Genomic DNA, 17,753 nt, shown 5'->3' on the forward strand with positions numbered 1-17,753 from the left:
TGCCAGGCTCTGGGCAGTTGCTGAGGAGCCAGAGACCCCAGTCAGAGTCAGGAAGCTTGGTAGACCTTTTGCTCTTACGCTTTTTTAACCTGAACAACACGAAGAAGGTGGTCTTGCTGCATGTTGGAGGTGCGGCCCCAGTTAGCCCTGCAGCCACGCAGCGGCCTCCCACCCCACCTGCCCCCCACCCCACCTGCCCCGCCCGGCAACCCCAGCCCGACTTGCTGCTGCTTCAGTTGCCAGCAGCCACCATGACAGGTGACTGCAGATGTGGCCACCAAAAACAGCCTCTCTTCCTCCTGTTCTAGAGGTTGCCATCCCGAGGCTGTGGCCTCATTCTTGGCCAGGGTCTCGCTGGGCTCGGGTGGAGGTATTGGTGGCTGCCCTGACTGGGGCTCTGAGGTCACGCAGTGCAGGCCCAGCGTGGTCGTTGGTGGAGTTCAGCTCCGTATGGCTGCAGGACGGGGCTCTGGCTGCCCTGTCACCTGGTGGCCGTTGGTCATTCTTGCCTTCTGGTAACTGTCCTCGTACCTTGGCCCAGGGTCCCTCCTCCACCTTCGGAACCAGCAAGGCCCAGTCAAGTCCCCCTCACACTTTGGGTCTCCCTGGCCTTCCTGCCTCATCTCTTCTGCCTTCAGCCGGAGAAAGTTCTCTGTCTTTAACGGCTCACGTGATTCTACAGGAGACACCTATGTGGCCCGGATCCTCTCCCATCTTAAACTCCGTGGCGTTGGCTATATCTGCAGAGCCCTGGCCAGCTAGTATTCATAGTTTGGGGAGAAGCGTGTGCGTCTCGGGGCTATGATCTTGAATGGGCACACACAGCAGCAAGTTTCCATGTGGCTTTATCACCCAGGGTGGAGCACCAGACACTGCTAAGCCCTGTCTGTTTTTTTGAGGGGGGCGGGGGAGTTGTTTGTTTTTGAGACAAAGCCTTGCTCTGTCACCCAGGCTAGAGTGTAGTTGTGCAATCGCGGCTCACTGCAGCCTCGACCACCTGGGCCCAAGCGATTCTCCCACCTCAGCCTCCTCAGTAGCTGGGACCAATGGCATGCGCCACCACACCCAGCTAATTTTTATATTTTTGTAGAGACAGGGTCTCCCTGTGTTTCCCGGGCTGGTCTCGAACTGAGCTCAAGCGAACAACCTGCCTTGAGCTCAAGCGAACAACCTGCCTTGGCCACCCAAAGTGCTGACACTACAGGTGTGAGCCAGTGTACCTGGCCTCCTGTCAAATTTTTTTCACTTGAAAGGTCTTTTAAGTCTCGTTGAATCTGTAGGTCTCCCTTCCTCCTTTTTCTTCATACGTATTATATCAACCAGGGATGAGACATTCGGCCTGGATGGCCTGGATGGGCCAGATGGTCTGCAAGGGCCTGGTTGGTCTGGAAAGGCCTGGGTGGTCCGGAAAGGTGTGGATGGTCTGGATTGGCCTGGTTGGTCTGGAAAGGCGTGGGTGGTCCGGAAAGGTATGGGTGGTCCGGTAAGGCATGGGTGGCCTGGATCGGCCTGGATCAGCCTGGCTGGTCCGGAAAGGCATGGATGGTCTGGATCTGCCTGGATGGTCTGGAAAGGCCTGGGTGGTCCGGAAAGGCGTGGATGGTCTGCATCAGTGTGGATAGTATGGAAAGGCCTGGGTGGTCCAGAAAGGCCTGGATAGTCTGGATAGGCCTGGATGGTTTGGGAGGACCTGGATGGGCCTGGGTGGTCTGATCTGCCTGGTGGGTCTGGAAGGGCCTGCTTCATCTGATGTGCCCTTGTTGTTTTGCCGAGCATGTTCACCTGTTTGCTGCAGGCTGGCTGCAGATCCCAGGGCTGCCCTCCAGCAGGACTGGCCAGTGGAGCTCTCCCCAGAGCCACTTCGTGTTTGCGGCAGCCTTGCCTGGAGCTAAGGCCGCGAGTTTCAGGGATGTGTGTTTCCTGCAGCTGATGTCAGGGCGGGTGGAAGAACCAGGACGGGGCAGCCAGGTCGGCCCGGCGCTTAGTGTTGCCAGCTCCAGAATCGTTCTGTGCCCTGTGCTGCAGTTGGCGCGAGCAGGGTGTGCGCTGACACGGGCTCTTCTCTGAACCCAGCTCTGCTCTGCCTTTGGATTCTGCAGTCTGTCCCTCCAGGTGTGGTGGGAGAACTGTGCTTTCAGTGCAAGAAGGGTCCTGGAAATTAACGTGTCCCCCACCCCTGTTCCCTGAGCCAGGCCATACTTTGAAGGCCTGTCGCACTCGAGCTCACAGACGGAGATTGGGAGCATCCACAGTGCCCGCAGCCACAAGGAGCCCCCGAGCCCGGTGAGTGGGGCCACACTGGTCTCCCAGAGCAGACTGTGGTCTGACTGGGCTGTGGTGTGGCCCAAATCTCCCAGCATGTCCTGGGCCCAGGGCCCTGTCCAGCTGTCCTGGAGCCACTCTGCACCCACTGTGCAGCACACGGCCACGCAGGTGCCCCGGGCCTCCCTGAGTCCCAGCATTCCCAGCCCAGAAGTCAGCGCCTTGGCACCTGCAGTTGAGCACAAGCTGATTCCCATCTCCTCCCCCATAGGCTGACGTGCCAGAGAAGACGCGGTCCCTGGGAGGCAGGCAGCCGAGCGACAGTGTCTCTGACACGGTGGCCCTCGTAAGCAGGCTTGGGCCGCACCCACCCGTTCCACACACCAGGCACACCAATGCTGCCTTTAAGGGTCTGACCCAGAGGGACGGGGCCACATGTAGGTCCTCATGTCACACCTGGTGTGCAGAGGTGGGGTCAGCCCTCAGGGGTGGCCAGGTCACCAGATGGTCAGAGTATCCCAAAATCCACTCCACCTTCAGGGTCAGGGCACCCCAGACTCACCCCACCCTCAGGGTCAGGGCACCCCGGACTCACCCCACCCTCAGGGTCAGGGCGCCCCAGACTCACCCCCCGCTCAGGGTCAGGGCACCTGGATTCACCCCACCCTCAGGGTCCGGGTGCCCCAGACTCACCCTACCTTCAGGGTCAGGGCACCTGGACTCAACCCACCCTCAGGTGGATGGCACCCAGGAATGCCTGGTTCCCCCCTGCTGCGTTGCATGGGGTCTCCTCAGTTAGGGGGTTCTGGGCCCAGGGCAAGTCGTGTCCTGGGAGGTTGGGTGCTGGTCACCCTGCAATGGCCTGGATGGGAGCCCTGTGGTTGGAACTTAGCTCAGCTAGGCTCCCTGGTCAGCGTATGGCGGGGTCCACATGTAGGAGCCACAGCCTGGAGAGGCCTAAACCCTCACCCGAGCCAGAGGCCACAGGGCTGGAGGGGCCACAGCACGGGTGTGGTTTCCACGGGAGGCTCCAGCCCATCTCTGCTCAGCAGGGTGTGCCAGGCCCGAGGGAGCAGCCTGGACAGCCTGAGGACAGCCCCGAGGCTGAGGCCTCCACCCTGGATGTGTTCACGGAGAGGCTGCCGCCCAGCGGGAGGATCACCAAGACAGAGTCCCTTGTCATCCCCTCCACCAGGTGATGGGGGCTGCACGGCGGGGCGGGTTGGTGATGCACCTGTTGGGGGAGGGGCCGTCAGGGGCATCAATCGGGGTGGGTGCGTGTCAGTCCAGCCTGATGAGCTCCCTTGGGTGTAGACAGCAGATTCGGGCCTCGTCCCTCTTCTTAAAAAGCAGAAGCAAACCCCCTGCCCCAGCACTGGGTGTCAAGCCTGCAGTGCCAGATTCCACCCTACCTGTTTGAGGGCAGGGTCAGGTGTGTCTGCTCTCCTGCAGGTGCCCCCACAGTCCCCTGAGTAGCCCCTGCCTCAGCCAAAAGACACACATCTACCAGCTTGATTCTTCCAGGATCTCCATTTCATGTTTCTGTGGTATTTGGGACTTTTTCCAAAGCAGGAGTCTGGGCACTGGGTTTTTACCTTGTGGCGGCACCCAGGTGCCTGTGTCCGCGCTCTGGAGCCAGGTCGCCCTGGCAGCCTCAGTGCCCTGCACTGGCCTGCACCTGGCTCTGCCCAGCTCTTGGCCCGGGCAGGGAGGGTGAGCTCCGTCCTCACGGTGGCTCCAAGCCTCCTGGCCTGGCTCGCAGTCTCACAGGCAGAGCTGCGTGGAGTCCCGTCGGAGGCACGGCCTCACTTGTACTCAGCTGCTGCTGTGGCCCTCCCAGGGCTGGTGGCCTCTCTGTGCAGCCCATGTTCCCACTGCCCATCAGTTGGCCCTGTACTCACCCTTCCCTCTCCCCACCACAATGTGTAGGCCACTGCAGGCCTGCCCCTGCCCCTGCCCCTGTTCCTGCTGCCACAGCCACTTAGCCTGTCCTGGTCCCCAATAGGTCCGAGGGGAAGCAGGCTGGCCGACGGGGCCGGAGCACGTCCTTGAAGGAGCGGCAGGCAGCACGGCCCCAGAATGAGCGGGCCAACAGCCTGGACAACGAGCGCTGCCCAGACGCCCGGAGCCAGCTACAGGTGCAGGTGCAGGTGGGGGTGGAGGGCATGGCACGCCCAGGAGGCAGGGCTCGTGGTCACCCTGGCACCAACTAGGGCAGGGCAAAAAGAGAAGTGCAGGGGGCCAAGGGTGCTGGGCCACAGAGCATGCCTGGGCTTTGGAGGGCTCCTGCTACACAGCAGGGCGGGCGGGTCATGGGTTGGTTTGTCAGGAAGGCCATGTGGACCCCAGGGCAAGTTCTAGTCCTTCTGTTGCCCTCCCTGGTCCAGGGCAGCCTCATCGCTTGGCTGATTTATCCCAGGGGGGGTCTCTAAGCTGGCCAGCTCTCTTCCTGCCACTGAGCCTCTGTGGCTGCAGGGGGAGCAGGGGCACTGCAGGCACCAGGGCTGGGGCGGTGGGGATGGGCGCTGTGCATCTGTTCTGGGTGTGGACAGGGCTCTGTGCCTCCAGATCCCCAGGAAGACTGTGTATGACCAGCTCAACCACATCCTCATCTCCGACGACCAGCTTCCCGAAAACATCATCCTCGTCAACACCTCGGATTGGCAGGGGCAGGTAGGGGTGCCGTCTCCTGGAGTGGAGGGCCAGGGTGTAGGACAGAGGAGAGTGGGCTCCTGAACCTGCCCCGCACCCGGCACACCCGGGTGCTGGAGCTGCTGGCTGTGGTTTGCCTGGACGTGCCTGGGGTCTCTGGAGCCCCTGAGAGCTTTGGTGAGGGTCAGGTGCTGGGGGTGGCCTGGGCGGCTGTGCCGAAGTCAGCGTCTGCCTGTCTTCTGCCAGTTCCTCTCCGATGTCCTGCAGAGGCACACGCTCCCCGTGGTGTGCACGTGCTCTCCTGCGGACGTCCAGGCGGCCTTCAGCACCATCGTCTCGCGAATACAGAGATAGTGAGTTGGGCTCCACCCTGTACTCACCACCCAAGTACCCCTCGGGGTCCCTGCACCCCCGCCTCTGCCCATTGCTCCGGGGCTAGGTGCGTCCTGTACCTGGGGCTGTGGCTGGTGTCCACAGAGGCTGACTCATGTGCTCCTCGCAGTCTGGCCTCCCATCAGTTGTGGGCAGGAGCAGCAGCCTGGCGGGTGTCCTGCCACACTGGAGTGGTGGCCTCCTGGCCCGTCCTTGGAAGCCTAGGCTGAGGCCATGACTGTGTGGCGCCTCAGCCTGGGCACGTTTGGGCATGTGGGGGTCCTGGGTTTGGGCAGCTCCAGGGCAGTTGTGGCATGAGTGGCCACAGGCACGGAGCCCCCTGGGCTCACACTGGCATCCTTGGACGGAGGACAGCTCCCCTGAGGCGCCTGTCCCCTCTCCGTCCCACCTGCCTCTGGATTGCAGCTGCAACTGCAATTCCCAGCCCCCGACCCCCGTGAAGATCGCAGTGGCGGGAGCGCAGCATTACCTCAGCGCCATCCTGCGGCTCTTCGTGGAGCAGCTGTCCCACAAGACGCCCGACTGGCTTGGCTACATGCGCTTCCTGGTCATCCCGCTGGGTGAGCACCGCGCCGTCCACCTGGGCCTGGGCACAGACGCCACGGGCGGTGTGGCGTGGCATGGAGTGGTGTGGCGTGGTGTGTTGTGTGGCGTGGCGTCGCGTGGCGCGCTGTGGCGTGGTGTGGTGTCCCTGCTTGCTACACATTTGTTGTTTTTAAATGTTTGTTTGATACAGTAACACTTTGTTAATTTTAATTACATGCAAGATAACTTGATTGCCCTAAAACAGCCATTTGGGTCAAGATAAAGCCATCACCCTCTGAAGGGGCCTGAGCTGGGTGTCTTCTCCGTCAGTCGCTGTGATAACTCTATGCCAGTTTCGATTTCCAAAGTCAGAAGTGGAAAGCAGGGCTTGTTATTAATCCTCTCAAGTTGTCCAGGTCCTGTGTCGTCGAACTCCATTACTTCTTTAGGTCCATACAATGTGTCTTACCACGAAACAAACCCATCCAGCCTTAATCTGTTGACCAGCAGCAAGGCCTGGAGGTGCCACCTCTCCCGTGTGGCCCTCACGATGCTGACATCAGAGCCCTGAGCCAGCCAAGGCCTCTGCACTATCATATGTGCCCTGCTGGGCCTTCCTCAGTGGCACTCAAGGCTCTGGGACCTCAGCTCAGGGCTGGAGCTCCTTCAGTGGGGCCACAGGCATCCACCAGCGAGGGGCAGTGGTGGCAGGAAAGTGGGCTTGTCTGGAAGGCAGCAGCACAGCCCTGGGGTCGGGTGGCCCAGCTTTTGTGCTGCGGTGGGAGCCTTGCAGCTCCGAGTCCCCCGTGGTGACACCAGCCCCACCCCTGGCATGCAGGCTCCCACCCCGTGGCCAGGTACCTAGGCTCCGTGGACTACCGCTACAACAACTTCTTCCAGGACCTGGCCTGGAGAGACCTGTTCAACAAGCTGGAGGCCCAGAGTGCGGGTGAGGCCCGGGCGCGTCCACAGCCCACGCCACCGCGGGAGGAAGGGGCCCCGGTCTCCCCAGATGCCGTGCCCAGGAGGCCCCCCACCTGCTCAGGCTCAGCCTCAGGGAAGAGGCCATGGACAGGGCCCGCTGGGGCCTTGGCCAGGATGCCTCCTATTCCCCTGAGCCTCGGAATGTTGGAAGCTGTGGGGCCTGTCTGGGAAGGGGCCGGTACAGCCCTTCAGGTCTTCCCACACTTGCCCTGGTACCGCCTCGAGAGTAGAGCACCGGGGCCCCTCAGCTGCAACCAGCAAGCCCTGCCACACTTCAGGGTGCGGGAGGCCTGGGCGGGGCACCGGGGAGGCCCAGCTCATCCCCGCCTGGAACCCCACCTGGCACCAGCCTAACCCCCCACCGCCTCCTCCCCCTGCAGTACAGGACACACCGGACATCGTGTCACGCATCACGCAGTACATCGCAGGGGCCAACTGTGCCCACCAGCTCCCCATCGCAGAGGCCATGCTGACCTACAAGCAGAAGAGGTAAAGCGGTGGGCCCGGGCACCATACCACAGGCTGCCGCCAGCCACCAACCCTCCGCAGGCCTCCCCACCTGCTGCTAGGCTCAGCCTGGTGGGCCGCAGAGCCCCGCACCGGGCTTAGACCAGAGTCTGGGCCAGCCGGGCAGCTCTGGGCCTCCCTGACAGCAGGTGCTTCCCCGTACCCCAGATCCCTCATAGTAAGTGCCATTTCCACACCTGTTTCTGTGCATGTTGAAACCCCGCGTGATGAGAAGTTGACAGGATGGACAGCTGTCATGGGGCCAGGGTGGCAGTGGCCCAGCCCCTCCAGTCTGGGCACCTGTTCCTTCCACAGCCTGGGTTTCCCGGGCTGGGGAACTGAGGAGTCCCTGGGCCTCAGGCCCCATGGGTGAGTGATCAGCTCGTGTCCTCACCTGCCCAGAGCAGGACAGTGCTCAGGAGCCCTGGGCCAAAAGCCCTGCGGAGATCTGTCTGTCCTGCCCGGCACCTCCTCCCTGCACATCCGGCGCCAGCTGTCCCACACCTTCCCTAGACTACAGGGGAGAGAGCCGAGTGCAAGGTGCAGAGCCAGCACTCACGGGCTCTCCCACGCAGGGGCCCTAGTGAGATGGGAGCCACTGAGTGCCCTCGGCAGTCCCTGGAGGGCTCCTGAGGGCGTCGTAACGTGTCTGTTTTCTCTTTTGGTGGCTTTCTGAAAAGGAAAAAGCATTTTCATTTTGACTTTACCCTAAGGTATGGCTCTCTGGGTCTGCCTCCCACCCTGTCTGTCCCCAGGCTGGTCTTTAGGGCTTGTTTAGCAGAGTCACTGTCTGAGTCACCCTGCTGTCCTCTCTCCAGACTGGGAGTCAGGCCCTGAGGGCCACCAGCTGCAGGCTGAGAGCCCGCATGGGAGAGGGGAGGTGGCCCCAACTGGAGTCACTTTGTGCTGACGTGGACCCTTTTCCTCCATCTGATCTCTGACACTGAATCAGGAGAGCAGCAGATGGGCCCTCCTGTCCCCGGGCCAGGCCCGTGTGCTGGGACTCCACCCCAGAGCCCTGAAGCCTGCAGGTCGGCCAGGCAGGCCTTTCCTCCCCTGTTTTGACCCTGGGTTTTGATTTGAGAAGTGGCCAGGTTTAGCCCCTCCTCGTTTTAAACCAGGAGCGAGTGGCTGGTGTGGACACCAGGGTCACCTGGGCCAGGCTGTGCCCCAGGCCCTTCATGTTTGTTAACCTGGCAGCAGCCTAGCAGGGGCACGGGTGCATGCCCTACACATGGGGACGCCCAAGCAAGTAGTTAAGGAGCTGGCCCGGTGACACGGCGGTCAGCGGCTGTGCCTTAGGCCGCCTACACACTGCAGAGCCTGGCTCCCAGGGCTCCCTCGAGCACCTGGGGCCAGCAGAGAGGGGTTTCCAGCATCTTGTGGCTTACCTGGAGATGGGGCCAAACTACCAAGACCTCCAAATGGGGGTAAAGAGCTTTCATTCCGAGGCAGCTCCACCCACTAAAACCTTTCATGTTTAGAGCCAAGTCCCAGGCACCCCCAAAGCTGCCCTTTCAGACAGAGCCACCCCTTTTCCTTGGCCAGGTGCGTCCTGCTGCAGGGTGGGGGGCCCTGCTGGTCCTCCCATGGGCTCGTTCTCTACCCCGTGTCTTCTGCCCTGTGTGAGGTCATTTGCTGTCCTAGGAAACCCCCCCCCCACCCCCTGCCCTCAGTGCAGGGTAGTTGGGTTCCTGGGGCCCCCTTGCTGGCCTAGGAGCTGCTCGAAGTGGGCAGCCTGGGACCACCCACAGCTGCAGGGCTGGGCGCTGGGAAGACACAGGAAGGGGGCTGAACATCCTATGTCTTGTCCTGCTAAACAAGCCTTCGCAGGTGAAAGACCAGCCGTGGGGGCCTCCCCTGCTGACCCCCGGCGGCCTGCGCCCTTGCCCCCTGGCTGTGGCACAAGGAGCCTGCAGCATGCTCTGGCTGCCCGGGCCGCCGCAGGCTATGGACGCAGCTGCTTGTCTCTCCCAGGTCAGCTCTTCCGAGCAGCAAGCCAGGGCCTTAGGGGGCCTTAGACCCACTCCCACCCTGCGCCTCCTGCCCCTGCCTCCACGTTACAGGGGTGACACTGGCTGCCTCCGCGTTACAGGGGTGACACTGGCTGCTTCTGCATTGCAGGGGTGACACTGGCTGCCTCCACGTTATAGGGGTGACACTGGCTTCCTGGGGTCCTGGAAGGAACCCAGCAAAGGGCATGAGTGTCTTACCTGCTCTCTCTACCCAGAGGAGGGTCAGTCGGGAGGCTGAGAGAGGGCAGGCGGTGGCACAGCCCTTGTGACAGGGGACCTGTGCAGAGCCCTCTCCAGCCAGGCTCCCCTGCGAGAGTCCTTCGTGAGGTGACCCCTGCTGGCCCGCCCTCCTCTGCCCAGAATGGCATTCCTCCTATGAGGGCAGGCCAGGCCTGGAGGGCGGCCTCGAGCCCCAGCCTGCCCGTGCAGCGCATGGGTGGAAAGGGCTGCTGAGGCATCCGGCAGCTTGCCCAGGGCCATGCGGAGTAGCCCCCAGGGCATCTGCGCCCTCCGTGCCTGCGGGGCCTCCCCACGCCACGCCACGGTGGCATGCTCCTTACACTCCTGACCACACTGCCTCCACGGACATGTGTGTGCCTCCAGGGTCAGGGTGAGGGTCTCAGTGTCCAGCCGGTGTCACCCCTGTCATACTGGCCCATGTCCAGGGCTGGGTGCTGTCTGCATGGCCCAGAGGCGCAGCTTGGCTTTGAGAGTTCCAGCAACATCCCTGTGTTGTGACATCTCCTGCATTCGGCCCTCATCTGCCACGCACTGCCCCATGGGCCTCAGAGCAGAGCATGGATGGGAGGCCACCCTGCCATGGCTGGCTCGGTGGGGGGGTCTGGCTCGGCAGAGGGCAGGTGGCCCCAGGAATTGGAGCCACCCATGCCCTGGGGACCAGCAGCCGCCACCTGTCTTCTGTGCCTTCGCGTGCCTAGGAGGACACAGATGTCACTGAGATTTCCAAACACCGGTCTGCTCAACAAGGATAGTGGGATGTCAAGGGCCACGTCCAGGCACTCCTGCCTGACAGCTGTGGACAGAGCTAGGGTGCTGGGGGGCCAGGAGGCCGCCTTGAGGCAGAGGCAGGGCTGAACACAGGATTTGCATCGCTTTATGTTATTTGAAATGGATAAGAAGAGGGGAAAGTTTTGCTTTCAACTCTTCTCCTTAGAAGTGGAACTAGGCCTGGAGCATCTTTAATGGGATGGGAGGAATCTGTAGGTCGTTTCATCCAGAGGCATTTGCCAGGTCTTCTGCAGAGGGTGGGCCAGGAGCCGTCCAGGTTGGCGTCCGGGGAGGGTGGGTCTTGCCAGCCGCCGTCTCCTCACACTGGCGCTGCGAAGACAGGGAAGGCACCTGCTGGGACCAGCCACAGAGGCTGCCTCCTGGGAGTGTGCTCTGGACCGGCCGCCGGGCAGGGGCTATTTTACTTGTGGGCACACTTTGTGGGGAGCACTGGGATCAAGCCTCTGCCCTGCAGGGCTCTTGAGGAGATAGCGCTGCTGGTCCTGGGAGCTGGTGCTCCAGGCAGACAGCCGGGCTGGGCCTGTGGCATCCTCCCCTGGGCCTGTTTCCTGCAAGGGATTCTCCCTGAATGACCCTGTGCTGGACGACAACCCAAGGGAGGGCCGGGGCCACTGTGCGAGCCCATGTTCTGCACCTGGTGCAGGGCTGTCCCTGAGGGGTACCCTGCTGGCCTGGCCATTCTCGTCCTGCCCCCGGCACTCCAGGGGCAACAGGTGCTCCTCTGCACTGTGTGTGCAGTCTCCACCTGTAAGACAGCCACTTGCTGGCATCAGACTCTGCAGTTCGGGGAAACGAGACACAAGAAACAGCTGAGGGAACTGCCCAGAGAGATGGCACCAGCTGCTGACGCAGTCTGGCCGAGGAAGCCGGGCGGGGAGGCACCTCTGTCCCTACGTGCAGGCCACGGGGAGCCTTGAGGCCAGGGGAGAAGGAAAGAGGGGAGCCAGACCCAGCCCACCATTCAGGATAGGCCCTGCCCTCTGGATCTTTCCTGGGTCCCAGAAGGAGATGCCCCCACCTCACCCTAGCTGCCGGCGGGGCCTCATGCTGTGCTGGCCCCTTGTCTTGTGGGAGAGCTCCTGGGCCTGAGCCCAGGCTGCAGTGGGCACAGTCAGCAGGAGCCTGCGCGAGCTGGACCACAGGACAGCCCTGCTTGAGCCGCACACGTCGGAGGGGAAGACAGACAGGTCCTCTCAGCGGCCCCTCGGCTCCTGTCCTCATACCCTTGGCATCTTCACGTGGACGGGCTGTGACCAGACTTCCAGGAGAGGCTGCTGTTATCTGCCAGATGTTGTATGGGGCCAAGTCCAGACAAAACCTCCACTGCCCGCCAAGCACATCAGCTCACACAGGGCATGGCCTGGGGCGTGCTGGGCCTGCCTGCAGGCTGTGTGTGGGGTGTTCTGGTAGAACATGGAGGCCCACTGCAGCCAAAGCCTGGCCTCTCATGTGGGCATGGATGTTACCCAGATGGTCTGGAGAAAACTTCTCTGCCCTGGCTTTGGTGCTGCTGGTTACCAGAGAGGGCCCAGGCTCTTCCCGGGAGTCCCAGGGCACTGGCAGCTGCCCTTACCCCAGCAGAGCAGGGGTGCCCAGCTTGGTGGGGCAGTGGAAATGCAAGCTGGACAGGGCTGAGCTGGCTGTGTGGGCGTTGGGCACCTAGGATGGCAGAGTGAATCCCTCCGTGGAGCTGTGCCCTCTGGCCTGTCCTCCTGACCATGGGTGCACAGAGATCCCTTTGTCCTTCCAGCATGTCAGAAGGGGCCCAAGTGTTGGTCCTGGGGGCCAGGCCAGGGCCAGCAGAGGTTGGGGATGGGTGGGGCCGGGACACACGGGGCAGGGCTGACTGGGGCAGGGCTGTCTGGCAGGGCCGTGGCCCCGGGGCTGCGCCAGGTTCTCAGGCCAAGAGGGAGCTGTGCCCACCAGGCGGGGCTGTGCCCTGAGGGGAGCTTAACTGTCTGTTTCCTTGCTCTTAGCCCTGACGAAGAGTCCTCCCAAAAGTTCATTCCCTTTGTCGGGGTGAGTACTGGCCAGCTTTATGCGATGGGAAACCACACACCTGCCAACTTGTCGTTTATAGTCAGAACATTTGGGGATTGACTTGATATATTCCAGAACCTTCCCAGAGATACGAGCTGGGGATTTGCCTTTCCATCTGGCCTGTCTCAAAGCTCGCTTCCTTCCCTGCTGGAGTGGGGTGTGGGGCCAGAGGTTGTTAGTTCCCCTCAGCTCTGTCTTGGGGGCTGATAAATGGAAGCAGAGACAGGTCGGTGGGGCAAGGCCTCAGGAACACCCAGCAGGCTTGGCCCCACATCTCAGGAGAGGAGAGACTGCCTGCCCGGGTTGGGGAGGGCACCTCTGTCCTCTAGGAGCCCAAGGCCCCGGGAGCTTCCCAGTGCCCACTTGGGCTGCAGCCTGCAGGGTGTGGGTTTCAGTTCCTGCCCTGCCCAGGGTTAGGGCTGCTTCTGCCAGCCCGGCCATCTCCCTGCCAGCCCTGGGTCTCCACAGCCTGTTTCCTGTCCATCTTTTCGCCCTGTTGTGTGGCCTCCCTCCCGCCAGGTGTCTGCTGTGAGACAGACCCACAGGGCCTGGCAGACAGGTTGCCCAGGCAGGGGAAGGGTCTCTGGGCCACAGTTCCCCACTGGTGGAACAGAGGCCTTTTCGTGCACTGTGCAGTGGTTGGGTCTGCTGAGGGCTCTGGGGCGGCGGCTGGCCCTCTGGGAGGGTGGAGTTCGTCTTGAACAGCGGCTGCCCAAGGAGCTTTCTCCAGTGACAAGAGTATGCTGTGCTTGGGCACACAGGCCTTCCCATGCAACCGAGGCCCTGCTGTGTCACTGGGATTCACGGTAGATCTACGTAGCCACCTGTGGCTCGTGGCTGCCACACGGGGCCTGCCAGGTCTGGGGCCTATCCGCATCGGCCCGCCAGGGTCCCTCTCACTAGCGTCCTGGTCTTACTGGACACATAGTTCGCAGCTGCCCTGAGGGCCGCCTTTAGAGAGAGCAGTCCCTCCTGCTGATCCTCGCACCCTGAGCACTGTCTGTCCCCACGTGGCTGCTCTGAGCTCAGCTCTGCTCCATAGATGGGGAGAGAAGGGCAGGAGGGGCCTGGCACCACCCTGGCCGCTCTGGCACCATGGGAGTGGTGGCCACGGTGGGGAGGCGGGAGCCCCGCTGGGAGGGCGCTGGGCTGGCTGAACTGCATGGCTTTCACCAGCCAGTACCTGTTGTTTTCTAGGTTGTGAAGGTTGGAATTGTGGAGCCATCCTCGGCTACATCAGGTAACCCCATCCCACCCTGAGGCCTTGTGAGTGGCCCGCGGGTGGGCCACAGGAGCACGGTCACTCTGGTCCTGCAGACCAGATCAACCCTTCAGGGCCTGAGAGCCGCCACGTCCCAGTCTTGCTGTGGTGCTTCTGTTCTGTGGGGGGTTCATCCTCCAGGGACTGCTGTCATGAAGCCCCACATCAAGGCTGGCAGGGTTGTCTTCCAAAAACCGAGGAGAATCCGAGACCCTCCTGTCTCACACAGGCCACTGGGGACTCCCGCCCTGCCCACCCCCAGGGGCTGCCTGGCCTTCTGGCCACATCCTGGTCCAGAGGGCCTGGTGGCACCTGGGCAGAGCAGCAGGTGGGCTCAGCCTGCCCTGTGACTCCTCCCCAAAGGCGACTCGGACGACGCGGCCCCCTCGGGCTCTGGCGCGCTCTCCTCCACCCCGCCGTCCACATCTCCTGCGGCCAAGGAGGCCTCACCCACCCCGCCCTCCTCCCCGTCGGTGAGCGGAGGCCTGTCCTCCCCCAGGTAAAGGTGCCTCACGGCTCAGCACATCTCACTTGCCTGCCCCACCACACGCTGCCTGATTCAGTCATCCTCCCCCACGTCACATCCACCTCCCAGGGCACCTGGCCTGTCAGCCACGCAGGCGGAGGGGCTCTGCAGGACGGCTGGGTCCTCTCTGGCCACCTCCTGCCACAGATCTGGGGTTTGGGGGCAGGACCTCTGGGAGACAGAAACTCCTGCAGAGTGAATAAACGTGGGCGTTGTGCTGGGCTGTCTCTCAGCTCTGTACACAGTTGGAGCTTTTGAAAAACAAGCTGAGGGCAGAAGGTGCAAGAGATGGGAGTCTGTAGACGGTCCTTATGGGATCAGCTTCGACAGCTGTGCTGAGGCCCTGCTAGCCCGCCTGGGTCTCTCCGGAGCAGACCTCACTCAAGTGGAACTAAGCCATGGGGGGTGTGGGCCCTGAGGCCAGGCGTGGTGCTGGTGCTGCGTGCAGGGCTCACACCAGCAGATACCCCCGCCGACCCCCCGCCTCTGTGTTTCCAGCCACCGGCTCCTTCCAGGCTGCGCCTGAGGGAGCTGGTTCACATGGGCCCTCACGACTCCAAGGGGCAGCTTGGAGAGCGGGTGGACAGGCCTCCCAGGCCGAGGCTCTCCTGTCGCCAGGGTCCCTGTAATTTACGCAGGACCCTTCTGGGGGTGACTGGGCACGTGAACAGCTCCACAGAGCATGCTCCAAGCACCCAGCTCTCCTCTGCTGGCAAGTTGGCACAGGTGCTGGCTGTCACCTGGCCTGTCACAGGGACAGTGACGTCCCCATCACTATGCCCAAATATGCAGGTGTGAATGCCTCCCTCTGCCTTTCCCAGCCAGGGTGTCGGCGCCGAGCTGATGGGGCTGCAGGTGGACTACTGGACGGCAGCACAGCCCGCGGACAGGAAGAGGGACGCCGAGAAGAAGGACCTGCCTGTCACCAAAAACACGCTCAAGTGCACTTTCCGGTCCCTCCAGGTCAGCAGGCTGCCCAGCAGCGGCGAGGCTGCGGCCACGCCCACCATGTCCATGACCGTGGTCACCAAGGAGAAGAACAAGAAGGGTGAGGTGGGGCAGGCTATAAGGCCACACGGCCCAGAAGGGTGGCTCTGTGGGAGAGGGCAGCTCGCAGTCAACAGGGATGACAGCCCCCCGGGCTGGCCTCAGGCAGCCCACATGCGCAGGCAGGGGCGGGTGGGGTGAGGGAGCCTGAATCCTGAGGGCAGTGAGGGGCAGGTGCTTCTGACCAGACCTCAGGCGGAGGCCAGCTGTGTGGGCAGGAGAGCAGCTGTCCTCAGTCACCGTGGAAGGCAGGTTTCCTAGGTGAGCAGTGCCATGACCAGCTAAGCCCCCAATGCCTCCCCTACACGTACCCCTGGCCCTGGCCCCGGCCCGGAAGGAGCAGCAAGATGACAGCAGGGCCTCTTTTCTCCTTCCAGTGATGTTTCTGCCCAAGAAAGCGAAGGACAAGGACGTGGAGTCTAAGAGCCAGTGCATTGAGGGCATCAGCCGGCTCATCTGCACTGCCAGGCAGCAGCAGAACATGCTGCGGGGTGAGCATCACGGGCCCTGGGGTCTGTAGAGTGGGACGTAGGTGAGAGCACAGCAACGCTGCTTTTGGAGCCCACCATAGGAGCTGCGGGTGTCTTGCTGTGACACGCACATTCCACGATTCAAGGTGCAAGCACATTCGATGAAGCCCTCAGTGAGGCTGACAACCTTCCAAATGCTGAGAAAGAATTTTTTTTCAACCCTTTTTGCTTTTTAAAAGTAGTGAGTTGTTTCGTTTTTTTTGTTTGTTTGTTTTTTTGAGACAGAGTTTTGCTCTCGTTGCCCAGGCTGGAGTGCAATGGGTGATCTTGGCTCACTGCAACGTCCATCTCCCGGGTTCAAGTGATTCTCCTGCCTGAGCCTCCCAAGTAGCTGGGATTACAGGCGCGCGCCACCACACCCGGCTAATTTTTTGTATTTTTAGTAGAGATGGGGTTTCACCGTGTTGGCCAGGCTGGTCTCGATCTCCTGACCTCAGGTGATCTGCCTGCCTCGGCCTCCCAAAGTGCTGGGATTACAGGCGTGAGCCACCGCACCCGGCCTAAAAATAATGGCTTGTAGTTTAAAAGTGTTGGCTGGGCGCAGAGGCTGAGGCAGGAGAATGGCGTGAACCCGGGTGGCGGAGCTTGCAGTGAGCCGAGATTGCGCCACTGCACTCCAGCCTGGGTGACAGAGCAAGACTCTGCCTCAAAAAAAAAAAAAAAAAAAAAAGTGTTTTTGAGAAGATACTCTGCAAGTAACTGTTCAGAAACGGAGCTCTGGGAGGCTTTCCTCTTTTTGAGCACAGGCCAGATGACCTCCAGGTCGACGTGGCCCTGTCTCCCCACAGGGGTCTCTGTTTTAAGGGGGCTCCCAGTGTCTTCTTCCCACACCTGTGCAGGTGGAGGTGGATGTGGATCAGCAGCGCCTGGCGGAAGGTGGTGGGGTCTGCTTCTTCCACCTGCAGGCAGCCCTGGGGGAAATGCAGCCTCCCCACCCCCCAGGGCTCTGAGGTGTGGGAAGGCAGAGGCAGGAACGGCGTCCCTCAGGAGCCAGCATGGCCCTGGAGCCCCTGAGTCCCTGAGGAAAGTGTTGGTACCCTCCAGCATGGGGCTCCTTCTCATCCTGTACCCCCGGCTGCTACCCAGCCTGGTGGGCCAGGCAGGCAGGTGGACAGGGTGGGCAGGCCGGGCAGGTGGGCAGGTGGTCAGGCAGCCCTCTCCCACAGTCCTCATCGACGGTGTGGAGTGCAGCGACGTCAAGTTCTTCCAGCTGGCCGCGCAGTGGTCCTCGCACGTGAAGCACTTCCCCATCTGCATCTTCGGACACTCCAAGGCCACCTTCTAGCCCCACCCACCAAGGGGCCCACCTCCTGCCCCATGCTGTGAGGGGCCCAGCTGCATTTTTGTTAACATTTCAGTTTACTACAGAGACAGACCCTTAAAACACAAAGAGAAACAGTCTTAAGTATGAATGTGCTCACAACGTGGAAACTAACGGGGGAGCTCCTGCCGGGAGCCGAATAACTGCTCTGCTTATTAACCCGAACGTTCGGCCTGGGGCTGGGAAGCCAGAAGGACGGTGCTGAGCCATGGATCGCGGAAGGCGTGCTCTGGCCTCAGGAGCCACCCAGAGCCTCACAGGCCGAGTTCTTGCCTCTGTGTCCTGTCCTTCCTGGAAGTCAGGACTCTGCTTCCTCAGGGAGCCTGGGGCAGGCAGAGCTCAGTGGCCACAGGCCAAGGGCCATGGGGCTGCTCAGTCCCGTTGGGAGTGTCCTGAGTTGAGCCTGGGGGGGGCCATCCTGCCCGCCTAAGAGATGCCCCCAGCACCGCACACTCGTGGTTCCCAATAAACTCCTGCCTGCGGCGGAGGTTTTATAGCAGCAGATATTTTTAATGCTTTTAAATACATGTTCTAATGTAGCTGCCAAACATGTTGCTCTTCTGAAGTCCCCCTGGGGCTGGGCAGAGCCAACAGAGCCTGCCCCCACTTCCCCAGCCCCTGCCCCACCCCGACTCACACCTTCCCCAGTCTCAGGCTGTTC

At 61.9% G+C, this 17,753-nt stretch overlaps 1 protein-coding gene across 8 annotated transcripts in view; it reads left to right on the forward strand.

The window, feature by feature from the left end:
- PACS2 (phosphofurin acidic cluster sorting protein 2) overlaps positions 1-17,594 on the forward strand; it is an 83,579-nt gene extending 65,985 nt beyond the window's left edge. For 2 of the 8 annotated variants that reach the window (XM_063652100.1, XM_063652099.1), the window contains exons 10-25: positions 2,193-2,283; positions 2,534-2,608; positions 3,312-3,457; positions 4,268-4,400; positions 4,831-4,935; positions 5,161-5,267; positions 5,713-5,867; positions 6,671-6,781; positions 7,197-7,305; positions 8,004-8,036; positions 12,344-12,386; positions 13,605-13,647; positions 14,032-14,167; positions 15,016-15,242; positions 15,619-15,732; positions 16,938-17,594. In XM_063652100.1, the coding sequence (XP_063508170.1) occupies positions 2,193-2,283; positions 2,534-2,608; positions 3,312-3,457; positions 4,268-4,400; positions 4,831-4,935; positions 5,161-5,267; positions 5,713-5,867; positions 6,671-6,781; positions 7,197-7,305; positions 8,004-8,036; positions 12,344-12,386; positions 13,605-13,647; positions 14,032-14,167; positions 15,016-15,242; positions 15,619-15,732; positions 16,938-17,056 (1,747 nt within the window). In that variant the 3' untranslated portion in view covers positions 17,057-17,594. The remainder of the gene's footprint in view (positions 1-2,192; positions 2,284-2,533; positions 2,609-3,311; positions 3,458-4,267; positions 4,401-4,830; positions 4,936-5,160; positions 5,268-5,712; positions 5,868-6,670; positions 6,782-7,196; positions 7,306-8,003; positions 8,037-12,343; positions 12,387-13,604; positions 13,648-14,031; positions 14,168-15,015; positions 15,243-15,618; positions 15,733-16,937) is intronic. The other 6 variants (XM_054449182.2, XM_054449181.2, XM_063652102.1 and 3 more) reach the window with 3 other exon arrangements.
- Positions 17,595-17,753: the final 159 nt, after the last annotated feature.

The sequence above is a fragment of the Pongo pygmaeus genome, chromosome 15, assembly GCF_028885625.2.
Source record: "Pongo pygmaeus isolate AG05252 chromosome 15, NHGRI_mPonPyg2-v2.0_pri, whole genome shotgun sequence".
NCBI classification, from domain to species: Eukaryota; Metazoa; Chordata; class Mammalia; order Primates; family Hominidae; genus Pongo; species Pongo pygmaeus.